Raw genomic sequence first — 13,976 nt, 5'->3', positions numbered from 1 at the left:
TTTGTGACCATTCACTGAGAAGCAGGCAGTGGATAGAAACATAGGGTCGTTTCTTAGCTTCTGAATTCCATTGCCGGACTAAATTATTGAAATGCTTTCTTGGCCATGCTGGTTTGGTTTGCTGTATTTTGGTTGCTGGCAAGAGTTAAGCACCAGGCCAACATGGAAGAACCTATGAACTCCTTTATAGGGTCTCTGAGTTTGGGGCCATGAATGAATGAGTGGCTAATGGGGTCAAGAAGGTCTCCCCTTTCTCAAGAGCACAGACAACATCATTTCAAAGGATGGCGTCCTGGCCATCTGTGCTTTCCTCCAGACAGCATTGGGCTGGTCAGGAAGCAGGAAAGAGGCAAGTTATGATCCGCCTGAGACCTGGACCTTGTAAACCAACCACCCAGCCCAGTTTTACAGGGCAGGCCAGAAGAGGCCAGGCCTGCTCCACCCAGCCTGCTTCCTCTCTGCAGGCCCATCCTGGGAACACCATGTTTTCACTCTAGTGGTGCACTGACCCCACTCTGTCATAGCGATTGTCCCCATAAAATGAGAACTAAGAGAAAGCTACCCATATTTAGAACCCCCAGGCCTGCCTGCCTTATTTAGCTGTGGCAGAGCCTGCAGAACGTCAGCCCCAGGGGCCACTGACAAGGGACCAGTAAGAGCAGGCAGCAGAGAAGGGGAGAAGCCTGCACTCAGGAAGGCCCTGCTACCTGTGACTGGCAGGCCAAGCACCCTTCTCAGTGGCACCTGCAGCTCACACGGGGATAGCACCCTTAGCGACCTGCCCGTCCCTACGTTCGCCCTTCCGGCTGGCGCTGCATCCTTCTCTCTTCTTTGGTTTGTAGAGAGAGAAGAACTCGTCCAGGGTGTGCTGGCCCAGGTGGCAGAGCAGTTCTCCAGGTAAGTCTCCTCTTTGTACAGACTTTTCCAGACTTGGGGGAGCCAGCCCTAGCCATAGTCAGCCCCCTGTAACTTCTGTAACTGACGGAGCCTAGCACATCCTAGCAAACTTTCACCTTGTCCCCAAAACCATTCCAGTGGCCGCTCGTGGGATATGAGTTCTTGGGGGTGGCGAACCTGCCCCCTCTTTATTCTTCTAAGACTTGGATCTGACTGCAAAACACCCTTTTAAAAAGATTGTTTCCCACTGAGATGCTGTATGGAGGGAGGGCTTCCGTTTCGTTCACCAATACCCTACTAATCCTATGTCAGTATTTGCCAGTTTCTCAAAGTGATTTCTGTATGGTATCTTATAGTCACTCTGAACCAAATAACTGAGCTGAGCTACCCCAGGATCATGGCAGTACCCCTGTAGTTGGGCAGGATGGGGTACAGGCATGGGTCAACCCAGAGAGCACAGGACAAAGTAGTGAGGACACCTGACATTATGTGTTCTCTGAAAGTGATTCCTGTCGATTTGTCCCCTCCCCAGCCTTCCTGGAGACCTCACCCCAGGCAGGGACCTATAAACGTTTGCTGGTCTGGGTCACTTTATTTATTTATTTATTTATTTATTTATTTATTTATTTATTTATTTATTAATCTTTTCTCCCCACTGTTACCCCAGGGCGTTTAAGATCAACGAGCTGAAAGCAGAAGTTACAAATCACCTGGCCATGCTGGAGAAGCGGGTGGAATGTGAGTAGAGATGCTTTCCTTTCTGCTTATGGCTTAGCCTCCGTCAGCATTAGAACAGGGAGCAGGTTGGTGCGGAAGACAAGCGCATCCTTCGTGCACCGCTTTGATAGTGACAGAAGCTAGACACACACGGATCTAAGGGCACATTTCTATAAAAGTGACGCTTGTATGCTTGTCTGTGCACAGACCCCGCCCCAAAGGTGGTGGTGGGGGAGGAACCCCAAATGGCCTATGTCTGGCCCAGCAGAGCCTATGTCAGGGCCCCTAGCTCTTGTGCCTCTCCGCTTGGGGTGGGGAATCTTCCGCACCGCTGCACAGCTTGCTCCTGCAGAGTTTGGAATATGTTATATATATGACAGCTCGCTCTCGGTTTGTAACTGCTGCTAAAGGAAAGGAGAAAGTCGGCCTGTGAGCCAGAGAGAGGAGTCCTGTTTCCATTCAGTTTCCATAGCGAAGGAATCGATGAAGGGATCGATGCTTCCGCTCCACAGGCCTGCCAGTCCACCCCCACCCCCCCCCCCCCCCCCCGCCGCCCCCTCACCCACCCCTGGTTCCAGAGCCAGGCTCTCTGTCACTGTCAGGCTCAGCCTGGTGATACATGAACACCTAATTTATTAACCTGAGCTGAGTAAACAAAATTCAAACAGGAAGCCATTAAGAGACAAGCATCACCGAAGAATGTGTGGCTGATTTCTGTTCATAAGATTGAGGGGATGTCTTTTTTTTTCCCCCTTCCCTCATATTCTTGCTTTTTTGCTGCTTCTCATTTTTCTTTTTTGTTTTTTGTTTTGTTTTGTTTTTTGTTTGTTTGTTTGTTTGTTTGTTTTTTTCGAGACAGAATTTCTCTGTGTAGACCTGGCTGTCTTGGACCTGCTTTGTAGACCAGGCTGGCCATGAACTCACAGCGATCCACCTGCCCCTGCCTCCCAAGTGCTGGGACTAAAGGTGTGGGCCACCACCACCCGGCTGCTTCTCATTTTTCAAGAAAAAAAAAATTTCTCTCATCATATACAAGACCCAGCTCACCAGAATAAGTCGAACCACATTCCTGTCGCCTCATGTATACGTCCCAAAATGCATCAGCTTTTCCATGTCAGCTGGTCTTTGAGTCCTCAAGATTACCTTGTCATGCCTGTGGACGATGAGGAGACACAGAAAAATTAGTGACCGCTCCGGTTCACTTAGCAAGTGAGACAAGAAAAACCAGTGTCTGGAGTCCTTGCCAGCTCTCCTCAGAGAGAGGCATCCTCCTGCATGCCTGCCTGGGGGTGGGGGTGGAGCAGCTCCCTGGAGCTTCTTCTCATCCCAGGTTCCAAAAATGGACCATGGTTGTTCTGAACAAGAGAGGGATCTTTGGTTTTTTTTCCCTAGAGGGCTTAGGGGAGCCCACCACTCTCCTAAAGGGTGTGGTGCCACATGACACCGCTCCAGCCATCCTCGTGACTGTTAGACTCGGTGTCACCCCTCTGACATCAGTCACATTGGATTCCCCACTGTCAGTGCTGCCACTGACACCAGATTCAAAACCTGCATGGAGCTAGCTGGGCCAACATCTGCCTGCAGGAGAAGCCAAAGTAGGAGAGTGTGTCCTCACGTGACCACCTCAGCAAAGTGCGGGCACGCTGGAGGTGGCACAACGGTGACCTCTCCCTGGTGCTAGAAGCTGGAAGCTCTGGCTTGGACAGTGTCATCAGGGCAGGCTCCTCTGAGATCTGAGGGACAGTTAGTCCTAGCTTGCTGCCAGGGCACCATCCACACCACCAGATACAAATAGCCACGGTCACCCTTTGGCTTGTGACTGCCACACACAGCAGATGCCTCCTCATCCTCCAGTCCTCTAGCACCATCCTCTTCTGATGCCTCTTCTGTCCCAGGTCCCCAATCATAGGTCTCACTTCCTGGCATCCCCACATCTTCTTGTGCCCCTAGGAGGGGGTATGCACTTTGTATACACAGGTTCTCTGTCATCGAAACCCAGCTGGCTCTGGGCTCATGCATTCCTGGCCCTCCTCACTGACCATTTCCTCATCTCCAGAGACCTCTCCTTTAGCATTAATATGGCCAGGAATGTCACCTATGTTGATCCTCAGGGACTTCCAGCCACAGACACCTGCCTCATTCTGAAGGGGCTGTCAGGTGCGTGGGAGGGAAGACAGGGTAGAATGGTGGAAGCTCAGAGTCGGGGACGGGGGGGCCACAGCCAGACCTTCCTCCTGACAGGACACAGATGGTCCTGACCCTAAGTGGCTGGGAAGGCTGCTGGGAAGGCTGCTGGGAACACAACTTGGGTCCTTGCTCTATATAGACATACAATTGTGGCACAAGCACATACAGAAAGGCATGGGCAGACACACGTGGGCATACGTGTACATGAAGCTCCATCTTGTCATTAACTGTTATCTGTGTCTCACGGTAAGGGGCATCCTAGTTCAGCCATCTGTAAACCCCCACCCTGCACTGACCTTGGCGTGAATGGAATTTCCTGCTTGCTCTTTGACCTTAAACCAAATACACGTTTCCCCTCCATGGCTCCCAGCGCTTTTCTTTCTTTCTGTGTAAATGTTTAGCTTTGAAGGAGTCTGGGATTACTAGTGGGATCAAAGGTGATTTCATCAATGTGGAACAGTCTGGTCTTTGCCTCCTGTCCTGCCCAAAGCTGTTCACTTCCTTCCTGGTGTGTTGTGGTAGCAGCACAGGGCAGCCCTGATCCGTCCACCTTGGACCCGAACCAAGATCTAAACACAAGTGTGGGCTACCGCCAGAGCTGACACTCAGGGGCAGAGGTGGACATGGGACATGCGAAGAATCCAGTTTACATACTAAACTGGACCAAACCAGCCTTTCCATGTCACTCAGGAAGTGTGTTGAGGCATTCAGGCCTTCAGAGCAGCACCAGGAGAAAGCATTTTAAAAGTGTCTCTCTATTCCTTGTCTTTGAGTGGGGACCCTTAGCTTTGCAGCCAGGAGAGAGCATGCCCTTCCCCCACCCCCAGATCCGATAAGTCCTTAAGGTGGAAGAAGGTGAAAACTACCTTAGCTACTGCTGAGCCTCTTTTCCACGACGCCACTGTCTGCCTTAGGAAGTCACCCTTAAATCTTTTCACCGGGACAGGATGGGACTGGGATGCAGCAAGGTACAGAAGCCCACAGATGCCCCTTCTGAAGCTGAAGCCGGAGAGATGGCTCAGTGATTAAAAACACTGGCTACATTTCCAGAGGACCGGGGTTCAGTTTCTAGCACCCACTCACATGGCAGCTCACAACTCTCTGTACCACCAGTTCCAGGGAGATCCAGCCCCCTTTTCTGGCTTCCTCAGGCACTGCACTTAGGTGGGTGCACATAACATCCATGTACATAAAACATGCATAAACTTTTTTTTTTTTTAAGATCTCTTCTGGCCAGGCATGGCGCACGCCTTTAATCCCAGCACTCGGGAGGCAGAGGCAGGCGGATCGCTGTGAGCTCCAGGCCAGCCTGGTCTACAAAGCGAGTCCAGGACAGCCAAGGCTTCACAGAGAAACCCTGTCTCGAAAAACCAAAAAAAAAAAAAAAAAAATCTTCTGAAGTCCACGTGCAGTTTCCAAGGTTTAAAAGAAAGATAACACGGGCTGGAGAGATGGCTCAGTGGTTAAGAGCACTGGCTGCTCTTACAGAGGTCCTGAGTTCAATTCCCAGCAACCACATGGTGGCTCACAACCATCTATAATGAGATCTGGTGCCTTCTTCTGGCCTGCAGGGGCACACGCAGGCAGAAACTGTGTACATAATAATAAATAAATCTTTAAAAAAAGAAAGAAAGAAAGAAAGATAACCTTACAGGTTTATCTGTGAAGGCCTCTCAGTACAGAGCACCCTCTCTTCCCCCTGGAATTCTGCAGGATGTGATGCTGGAAGGACTGGACTGGGGCCTGTGATGAACTGCAGAATACTAGGTATAGCAGGTCATGCCTACAATCCCAACTATTTACAAACCAAGACAAGAACGTTGCGCATTAGAGCCAGTCTGTGTTACACGGGACAGCGTTGTCTGTAACACATGTGGCAAGTGGAGCTATGGTGATGCACCTCCTCCTTGGGATCTACTTACATCCCACAATGCTCTGCCTTTCATGCGTCCATTGGTTGAGCTCCACCTTGCTGTGGTTGATTTACCATGCGTTTCATCTATGTTCTAGAGGCACGCCTTCAGCCTGCAAAATGCAACCAGGGCTGGACAAGGCTGCAGCGGCCACATTGAACTCATTGCTAAGGAATCCCAGGGGTGCCTGAGTAATGTCCCCAGAAGAGTGCTCCATGGCCTTCAACAACTTCTTTGGGTGCCAGTGATACAAGAAAGCATTAAGAACCCCACTCAAGGGGCTGGAGAGATGACTCAGAGGTTAAGAGCACTGACTGCTCCTCTAGAGTTCCTGAGTTCAATTCCCAGCAACCACATGGTAGCTCACAACCATCTATAATGTGATCTGATGCCCTCTTCTGGCCTGCAAGTGTACATAATAATAATTTTTTTAAATTAAAAAAAAAAAAAAGAACCCCACTCAAAAGGAGAGGTGACCAAATGGGTGAACATGCCTAGCCTCTATGTACCCCACAGCTGTTACCTAGACTTGTCCCCAGGCTGCCACCACCCTGTCCCCAGCCACTGACACCTGACACCCTCATTTTGGCTGTGCGGCCACCTACCCACCTCGTATGGAAGGGGCAGAAGTTTCTCTGGCCCAGAAGCAAGTCACAAGGACCAGAGCTGACTGTGTTCCTTTGTGCAGAAGAGGCTGTGTCCCTACAGAGCCCTATCCCAGCTTGGCCACTACCTTGGAAAGTTCTAGAAAGCCCAGAAGAATGCCGAGTCTCACCAGGCTGTCTTCATACATACATCCAAGCCGCAGCTCCTCTTCTGGGTGGAGGCATTGTCAGGAACCCGCCTCGCCCCGGGATGACTGTTTCCTTTAGTAGGCCATGCTGTGCTTTTATCAGTTATGGGAACCAAGCTCAGTGAGAAAAGGGATAGGCTGACACCATGGCCAGTGTCCTTTGGCAGGGAACTGAGGTGTGGTCATAAAGTAACAGACATAATTTCTGTTCTTCCTCAAGATCCCAGCTTTCGGAAGCATTTCCGGGCATCTTGGCTACTGGCTTGTTGGTGGGCACACTCTGCGTTTAGCTGGGACCCCAGAAATGTGACTGTGTCTGACCTTGGTTTGACTTTGCCTTTTTACTTTCTAGCTGGTGGGAAGGTGAGGGAACCCCAGATATCAGTAGTGTGAGAAGGTGTGGAAGCCTTTAACGAGAGCCAGCATCCCTCTGGGACCCCAGCTACCAGCCTGCCTACATCCCTGGGATTACTTCTGGTGACCCTACCTGTGTCTTCTTGTCCCCAGTGGAAGGACTTAAGGTGGTGGAGATAGAAAAATGCAAGAGTGACATTAAGAAGATGCGGGAGGAGTTGGCAGCTAGAAACAGCAGGTAAGTCTGTGTCGGGAGCCTGCAGCAGCTGGGCCTGGAGAGGACTCTGGCTGGAAACCATGGGATGGGCTATGGCTTTGCTTCCTCAAAAGGAAAGGCTAATATGACTTGGTCTGGTTCCAACATGGATGACACAAGCAGAGATTCTGCTCAATCCCGTTTCCTTAGAGGTTCATCTTTATTTTATGTCTGCATGTGTTTGCCTGCATGCATGTCTGCATACCAGTGTCCATGGTAGCCAAAAGAGTCTGTCCACTTCTCTGGAACTAGAGTTATAGGCAGTCATGAGCTCCCATGTGGGTCCTGGGAACAGAACCCTAGTCCTTTGCAAGAACAGTAAGTGCTCATAACTGCTGAGTTATCTCTCCAGACCCCGACATTGTCTTTTTGTTTGTTTGGTTGGTTGGTTAGTTGGGTTTTTGTTTGTTTGTTTGTTTGTTTGTTTCCAAGACAAGGTTTCTCTGTGTATCCTTGGCTGTCCTGGACTCACTTTGTAGACCAGGCTAGCCTTGAACTGAGAGCGATCCGCCTGCCTCTGTCTCCTTAATGCTGGGACCAAAGGCGTGCGCCACCACTGGCCCCCCCCACACACTATATTGTTTTATAAAGGGGTTTTGTGGTATTGGAAAGTGTCTGCACAGGAGGGAAATAACACTCTCCAGGCCTATATCAAAGTAAATTCCACACGTGAAGGAAGTAGAGGTTCATTTTTTCCTTTTTTGTTTGGGCGCGGGGGCTGTTTGTTTCCTTCTGGCTGTCCTGGAACTCACTAGGTAGGCCAGGCTGGCCTCCAACTAACAGAGATCCACCTGCCTCCACCTCCTGAGTGCTGAGATTAAAGGTGTGCACCACCACATCCAGCCAACACCTGTTTTTAAAGATACCAGTAAAAAGACAAAGGGGTTTGGTTTGTAGCGAACAAGCACCCAGTTTTCATCCTCAGGTCTCCTCGTTCCCAAGGGGAGCCCCTTCTGTCAGTGAGTGTTCCTGTTATCTTGGATTTAGATCACACGGTCCTCAGAGATGCTTGGTCAGCATCCAGGAATGGCCACTAAAGCCAGAGTCTACCGCTATGGGGCAACATCCTGAGTAAGGACCAGCCCTGAATAAATTATATCCGTTGTCTCAGGACCCCAGTTTAAAGCACTCCCTGAGTGCAACAAAGTCAGGTTGCCCGCTGAGGGTGGGGACATGGCTCTTACCTGCAGGGAGGGCATACAGGGAAAGCAATTATGACACTTAATGTGGCACAGTCCCCATAGGACACCATGATGATGCACCTCTCTTCCCTGTGCTGTGCCTTTGTTGAGAAAACCATGCTAGCCATCATGGTGGGACTCCATGGGGATCGTATAGAGTGGCCAGCTGGTGTAGCTGAGGAGCTCTTTTTCTATTTGATTTAGATTAAGGCAGGGCAAAGCATTTTGTAGCCATAGGAAACTGAGAGAAACAGTTCACCCCCACTGTCCCTATGAAAGTAGCTCTTCAGGGGTCAAGAGAGTCCCATCTGTGTGGCCTCTAAGAAGAACCTAGAGTCACACATGGGACAGACGCTTATCTGGAAAACAGCGCAACAGCCTCTGACCCAAGGCCTCACTCAGCCCATTATCACCCCAGAAGGTTTGGTCCCCAGGACCAGGTGGGAGCAAGTGGCCTCTGTGCCAATCCCTATCAGCAGTGCTGGCAGTCTGCCTGTAGTGGGTTTTTGGCTTGTCTCAGTGACAAGCGTGTCTCTGTATCCCACAAGTACAATTTTGAGCTCATGGAGACATAAACCAGAGCCCTCCAGTGGCCAGGCAGGCTTACAGAGGTGGTATTGTCTGCAGACGGTGCTGGAGGCATCCTTTGTAAGGGAGAGAGGCATCTGTGGGACGCTAAACCTCCCCAAGTGGATAAAAACTGCTCAGGTCTCACCTCCAAATGATCAAACAGATCTGGAGCCCTGGGCTGTGCCTAGTCCATTCCTAATCCTTGCTCAGACACCTGTAGCCATTTTTCTACTCACAACAATGTTTTAATGTTCGGGACACAGGGCGGAGAGTGTGGCGTTTGCATTCTTGTTGATGGAAGGAGCCCATTTAAGCATGCAAACACACTCAGCAAGTGAGCCCCGCCCTGGCCCCAACACCACCAACAAGATGAGGCTGTGTAGCCTCACTCAGGTTGTGGAGAAAGGTTACACCCTTGAAGGGTCCAGGTGCCACTTTCTCGCCTTCCTCGGGGAACAGAGAGAACAGGAGAGCAAGTGAGCTGGAGCCTAGCCCTGCCCTTATAGGCTCAGGAGCCGGAAGAGCAGACTGGCATTTGCCCCCTATGGGACACACCCTGACAGGGGTCTGGATTCACCTGAACCTACCTGGGAACAGCAGAGGGAACATACACCGCCTCCAGCACCCTGGGCAGGCTGTCTTCTCCTTACACTCATCCAGGTCCCTCTGTGTCCCTGAAGGGAATGAATTCCAATGGGCCAAGGTCACACTGAGAGCTGAAGCCAGCCCTGCTGGCGAATATGGCTACTGTGGTTCCCAGCACCATGTAAGAAAGGAATGGGTAGGAAACAAGGCCAGAGTAGGCTAAAGCAGAAATGTAGAATGGTGACTGAGGGTAGAGATGGGCAATCTCTGCCTTTCTCTCAGACAAATGGCCTTGGCCATGAGCTGAGCCCCAGGGGAGGGAGGACGGCAAGCCCAGGAAATGAGGCAAAAAATAAGCTCCAAACAGAACAAAGAGAAGAGGCACTATGCCAGCTGCTCTACCAGCTGTAGGATGCTGCTGGTTCCTGTGGCAACGGGGCCCCAGGGTGGGCAGTGGCTGGTCCAGGCAGGGTCAGTAGGCCCCCTGCATCCCAGTCTGCCCCAAGGCTTCCATTACTAGGAAGGAGCTGGATTACAGCATCAGCACTCTGTCTAGTGACAGCTTCCATATTCCTATCTGCATTCCCAGGGGATGCAGAAGGCACGCAGAGCAGAGTGCATGTGCAGTTGTGTACATGAGTGAGGCTGAAGGAGGTACCATGTACCCTACACAGCCAAGAGTGTGTGTCTGACCTGAAATGAGACGGGGGTGGGTGGACTTGTGGATGGAGGGGGGGAGAGGGGGGAGGGGGTAGAAATGGCTTCACAGGGACATTTGATTGGGTCTTTCTATTATTTGTGGGGGTTTTTTGTTGTTGTTGTTGTTGTATTTTATTTTTTCGAGACAAGGTCTTTCTGTATAGCTTGGCTGTCCTAGACTCTCTTTGTAGACCAGGCTGGCCTCGAACTCACAGAGATCCACCTGCCTCTGCCTCCCGAGTGCTGGGATTAAAGGTGTGCACTACCACGCCCAGCAAGAGGCTTTTTGTGTTATAAACTTGCTAGATCTTGTGTTAGAATCCCCTTGGTGCAGCAACTGTCACCACAACCTGGTAGCTTTTGCAAGGGTGCAGTTTGGAGGGACGCAACCAAAGGCTGTGTTTCTGAATGAAAAGGTGTGTAATTCTGGGCTTGGAACCCCAGCACAGGCTCACAGGAGACTCCAGACAACCCAGAGAGAGGCAAGGGGATCACTGCTAGTGACAACAGCCAGGCACTCCTTCAGTTTAAATCCGTCACAAAGTTCCCATGTCAGGTGTTTTCCTGGATTTGTTCAACTAGAGGGGGAAAAAAAGAAAAACCTTAAAAATACTGTTTTATGATCTTTTTCACTTTTTTTTTTTTTTTTTTTTTTGGTTTTTGGTTTTTTTGAGACAGGAGTTTCTCTGTGTGTAGCCTTAGCTGTCCTGGAATTCTCTTTGTAGACCAGGCTGGCCTCAAACTCACAGAGATCTGCCTGCTTCTGCCTCCCAAGTGCTGGGATTAAAGGCGTGCACCACCATGCCCAGCTTCCTACCCCTTTTCTTTTCTTTTTTTTTAATATAAATTTTTTAAAATTTAAATTTATGTGCATTGGTGTGAGGGTGTCAGATCTTGGAGTTACAGACAGTTGTGAGCTGCCATGTGGGTGCTGGGAATTGAACCCGGGTCCTTTGGAAGAGCAGGCGGTACTCTTAACCACTGAGCCATCTCTCCAGCCCCCCACCCCTTTTCTTAACACAACACCAGATATGTTTGCAAGGCTCAGGTGTCTAGCCCTGTGTGTCACCCGTGCCTCAGAATATTTGGAAAGGACACTTCTCATAGTGACTTCCAGGGTGGGGAGCTTAGGGAGAAAATGGATAAGTGAGGACTTCAGGGTTTCTTGTTGGTTTCTTTTCTCCTGTGTTTGTTGCTTTTTGTTCATTTTGAGTCAGGGTCCCCCATCTCTAGCCCAGGCTTGCTGCAAACTCTAGGCCCTTCTGCCTCATTTCCTGAGTGGTGACATCACAGGCACGTGCCATTGCACCCAGCCAGATCTTTGAGAATAAGAATGTTTCACTGGGGGCTGGAGAGATGGCTCAGAGGGTAAGAGCACTGACTGCTCTTGTAAAGGTTGTGAGTTCAATTCCCAGCAAACACATGTTGGCTCACAACCATCTATAATGAAATCTGTATACATAATAAATAAATAAATCTTAAAAAAAAAAAAAAAAAAAAGAATGTTTCACTGTGAGAAGTATGGTGGTGGCTCACACCTATAATCCCAGCACTCAGGAGGCAGAGGCAGGAGGATCTCTGTGAGTTTGAGACCAGCCTGGTCTATAGAGCAAGTTCCAGGACAGCCAGGGCTACCAAGAGAAACCCTGTCTCAAACAAAACAAAACAAACAAATAAAACAAAAACAAAACAAACAAATAGACGTTTTACTGCTTGCCTGATATGCATGAAACCCCGGGCTTTGTTTCCAGCACCTCATAAACCGGGGGTGGGAAGCCACTTCTATTGTCAAAGTCTTGGCTACATAACAAGTTTGAGGCTAGCTTGGGCTATATTTGATCCTGTCTCTGAAAGAAACAAAAAAGCAAAGGAAAAAAAAAGGAAATATTTTACTTGTGCCATTTTAAAAGATTTTTGTAGACACTAAAGTAAAGGTGAATGCCAGCCGCATCATCACCTGGCTTTCTGGGTGTTTCCTGTTTGCAAGCTGAGAGCCAACCATCTCACAGTCGCCATGACTGATGCTCCCATGGCAAATCCAATGGGGCGGGTCTCTGTGTTCCAGGGCTGGGGCTATGGGTCCTGGGGCTGGAGCTGTGCTGTGTGTTCCATTTGCTCCAAGCAAATGGTGCCCCGAGCAGCACACAGAACACCTCTGAAAAGGAGCACACTGCTGTAACTAAGTTCTCCCTCTGCCCTCTAGGACCAACTGTCCCTGTAAATACAGTTTTTTGGATAAATAAGAAGTTGACACCGAGACGCGATGTCCCCACTTACCCCAAGGTAAGGTGGATTTCTGGCCCGGGGACAATTCTAGCTCTGTCCCTCCAGCACCAGGACACGTGAACCGTGTCTGGCCCCCTCACTCTGCACAGTGATAACAGCTCCCACCCTCACCCCTCACCCCCCCCCCATTCCACCCCACCCCCTCTATCCCTGTCTCGGGCTAAGGAAGGGTGGGAGGTTGTCAGGCAGGATATTTTTCTCTTGGACGTTTGTTTAGAGAAGCGATTCCAGAGCGGGGAGGTAATAGCCCTTCTGGCTCCCTCCCGGGTCCACAGCTGACTGTAAAAGACATCTGCACACAAACATTCCACCAAGGAACTTTAACAAGGCTCTTAAAAATCTGCATTGCTGGCTCCCTGAACGGAACGGTGTTTTTATGAAAAGCTTTTGCACACAAAAGTTCTGAGTTTTGAAAGCAACCAAGCCTTTAGTCAACTAGCTGTTGTTAAGTTGTTTTAGTTGCATATGTCACCTCCTCAGGGGTGGCCTCTGCTTAAACCCTGGCTCACACTGTTACTCTGAGATTAGGCAGGCCACCCACAGGTCCTTCTGGAAGCCCCCATAGGCCTGAGTGCCCACTCGTCAGCGATTTGCTCCACGTGGGTCCAAGCCATACACTTAGCTCTTATCACCCAGGAGATCAATATGGCCCACATCCTTTGCAATCCTGTCCAGAGATTACATAGCCCAGACCTCGAACAAACCAAGCTGGCCTCCACACCAGTCCCTTTTTAAGAAAATGAACACAGGCCAACCCGAATGGCAGCCCTAACTGCTTGCTGCCTCATGCCTTGATTCTGACAGATCACCTTAAACCTTAGGGCTCAGTGGAGCCAACCCTGGGCCAAGGCCTTCATCAGCCAGTGTGTGGCTTAGCTCATGGCTGGTTCCAGGGGTGGGTCCCAGCAAGGGAGCTTCTCAGCAGGGATTTGAACATATACCCAGTGGCTTATTATCCCTTCTCTTCACTCTAGATAGCTTTTACTGTTGAAACCAGATTGACAGCTATTGAGCTCCTCTCCTTAAAATCTGAGCACAGTGAGTTTTGACAAATGTAGTCATGAAATTACCGTCATGATAAATATAGGGAGTATTTCTTATCGCTCGAACGTCCCTAAGAAGCCCCGTGTGCCCTAGCTCAGGCCACCACAGATGGGAGTCCATTGACAGTTTCCAGAGAAAGGCAGGCTTGAGTCTGTATACAGTGTCTGTGATGGGGACTGGAAGATGGAGAAATATGTTCACAAGGACCTCTGAGCCGTGGTCTCTGTCACTCACAGAAGCCTCACTGTCTGGCTAACACAGCACTCCCGTTCTTTCTAGTACCTGCTCTCCCCAGAGACCATTGAAGCCCTACGGAAACCCACCTTTGATGTCTGGCTTTGGGAGCCCAACGAGGTAGGTGAGGGGATATCCAGGTTCCCCGGTCTCTGGGGACACCTGCTCAGGACTGCAAATCCTGAATGGGAGCTTGTGCCCAAGCTATTTCTCCTGTGAATTTTTTCCTGTCATTTGTTTGTTTGTTTTAAACTTAAAAC

The 13,976-nt window shown here is 50.0% G+C and overlaps 1 protein-coding gene across 1 annotated transcript in view; it reads left to right on the top strand.

The window, feature by feature from the left end:
* Pde9a (phosphodiesterase 9A) overlaps nt 1-13,976 on the top strand; it is an 85,669-nt gene that overhangs the window by 54,151 nt on the left and 17,542 nt on the right. The window contains 6 exon segments of the mRNA XM_051153384.1: nt 843-897; nt 1,565-1,635; nt 7,015-7,099; nt 12,356-12,389; nt 12,391-12,435; nt 13,762-13,836. Coding sequence (XP_051009341.1) covers nt 843-897; nt 1,565-1,635; nt 7,015-7,099; nt 12,356-12,389; nt 12,391-12,435; nt 13,762-13,836 — 365 coding nt within the window.

This window comes from Acomys russatus, chromosome 11, assembly GCF_903995435.1.
Source record: "Acomys russatus chromosome 11, mAcoRus1.1, whole genome shotgun sequence".
Taxonomy (NCBI): Eukaryota; Metazoa; Chordata; class Mammalia; order Rodentia; family Muridae; genus Acomys; species Acomys russatus.
Note: the sequence above shows the minus strand (reverse complement) of the source record. Positions and strands in the feature narration are given on the sequence as shown.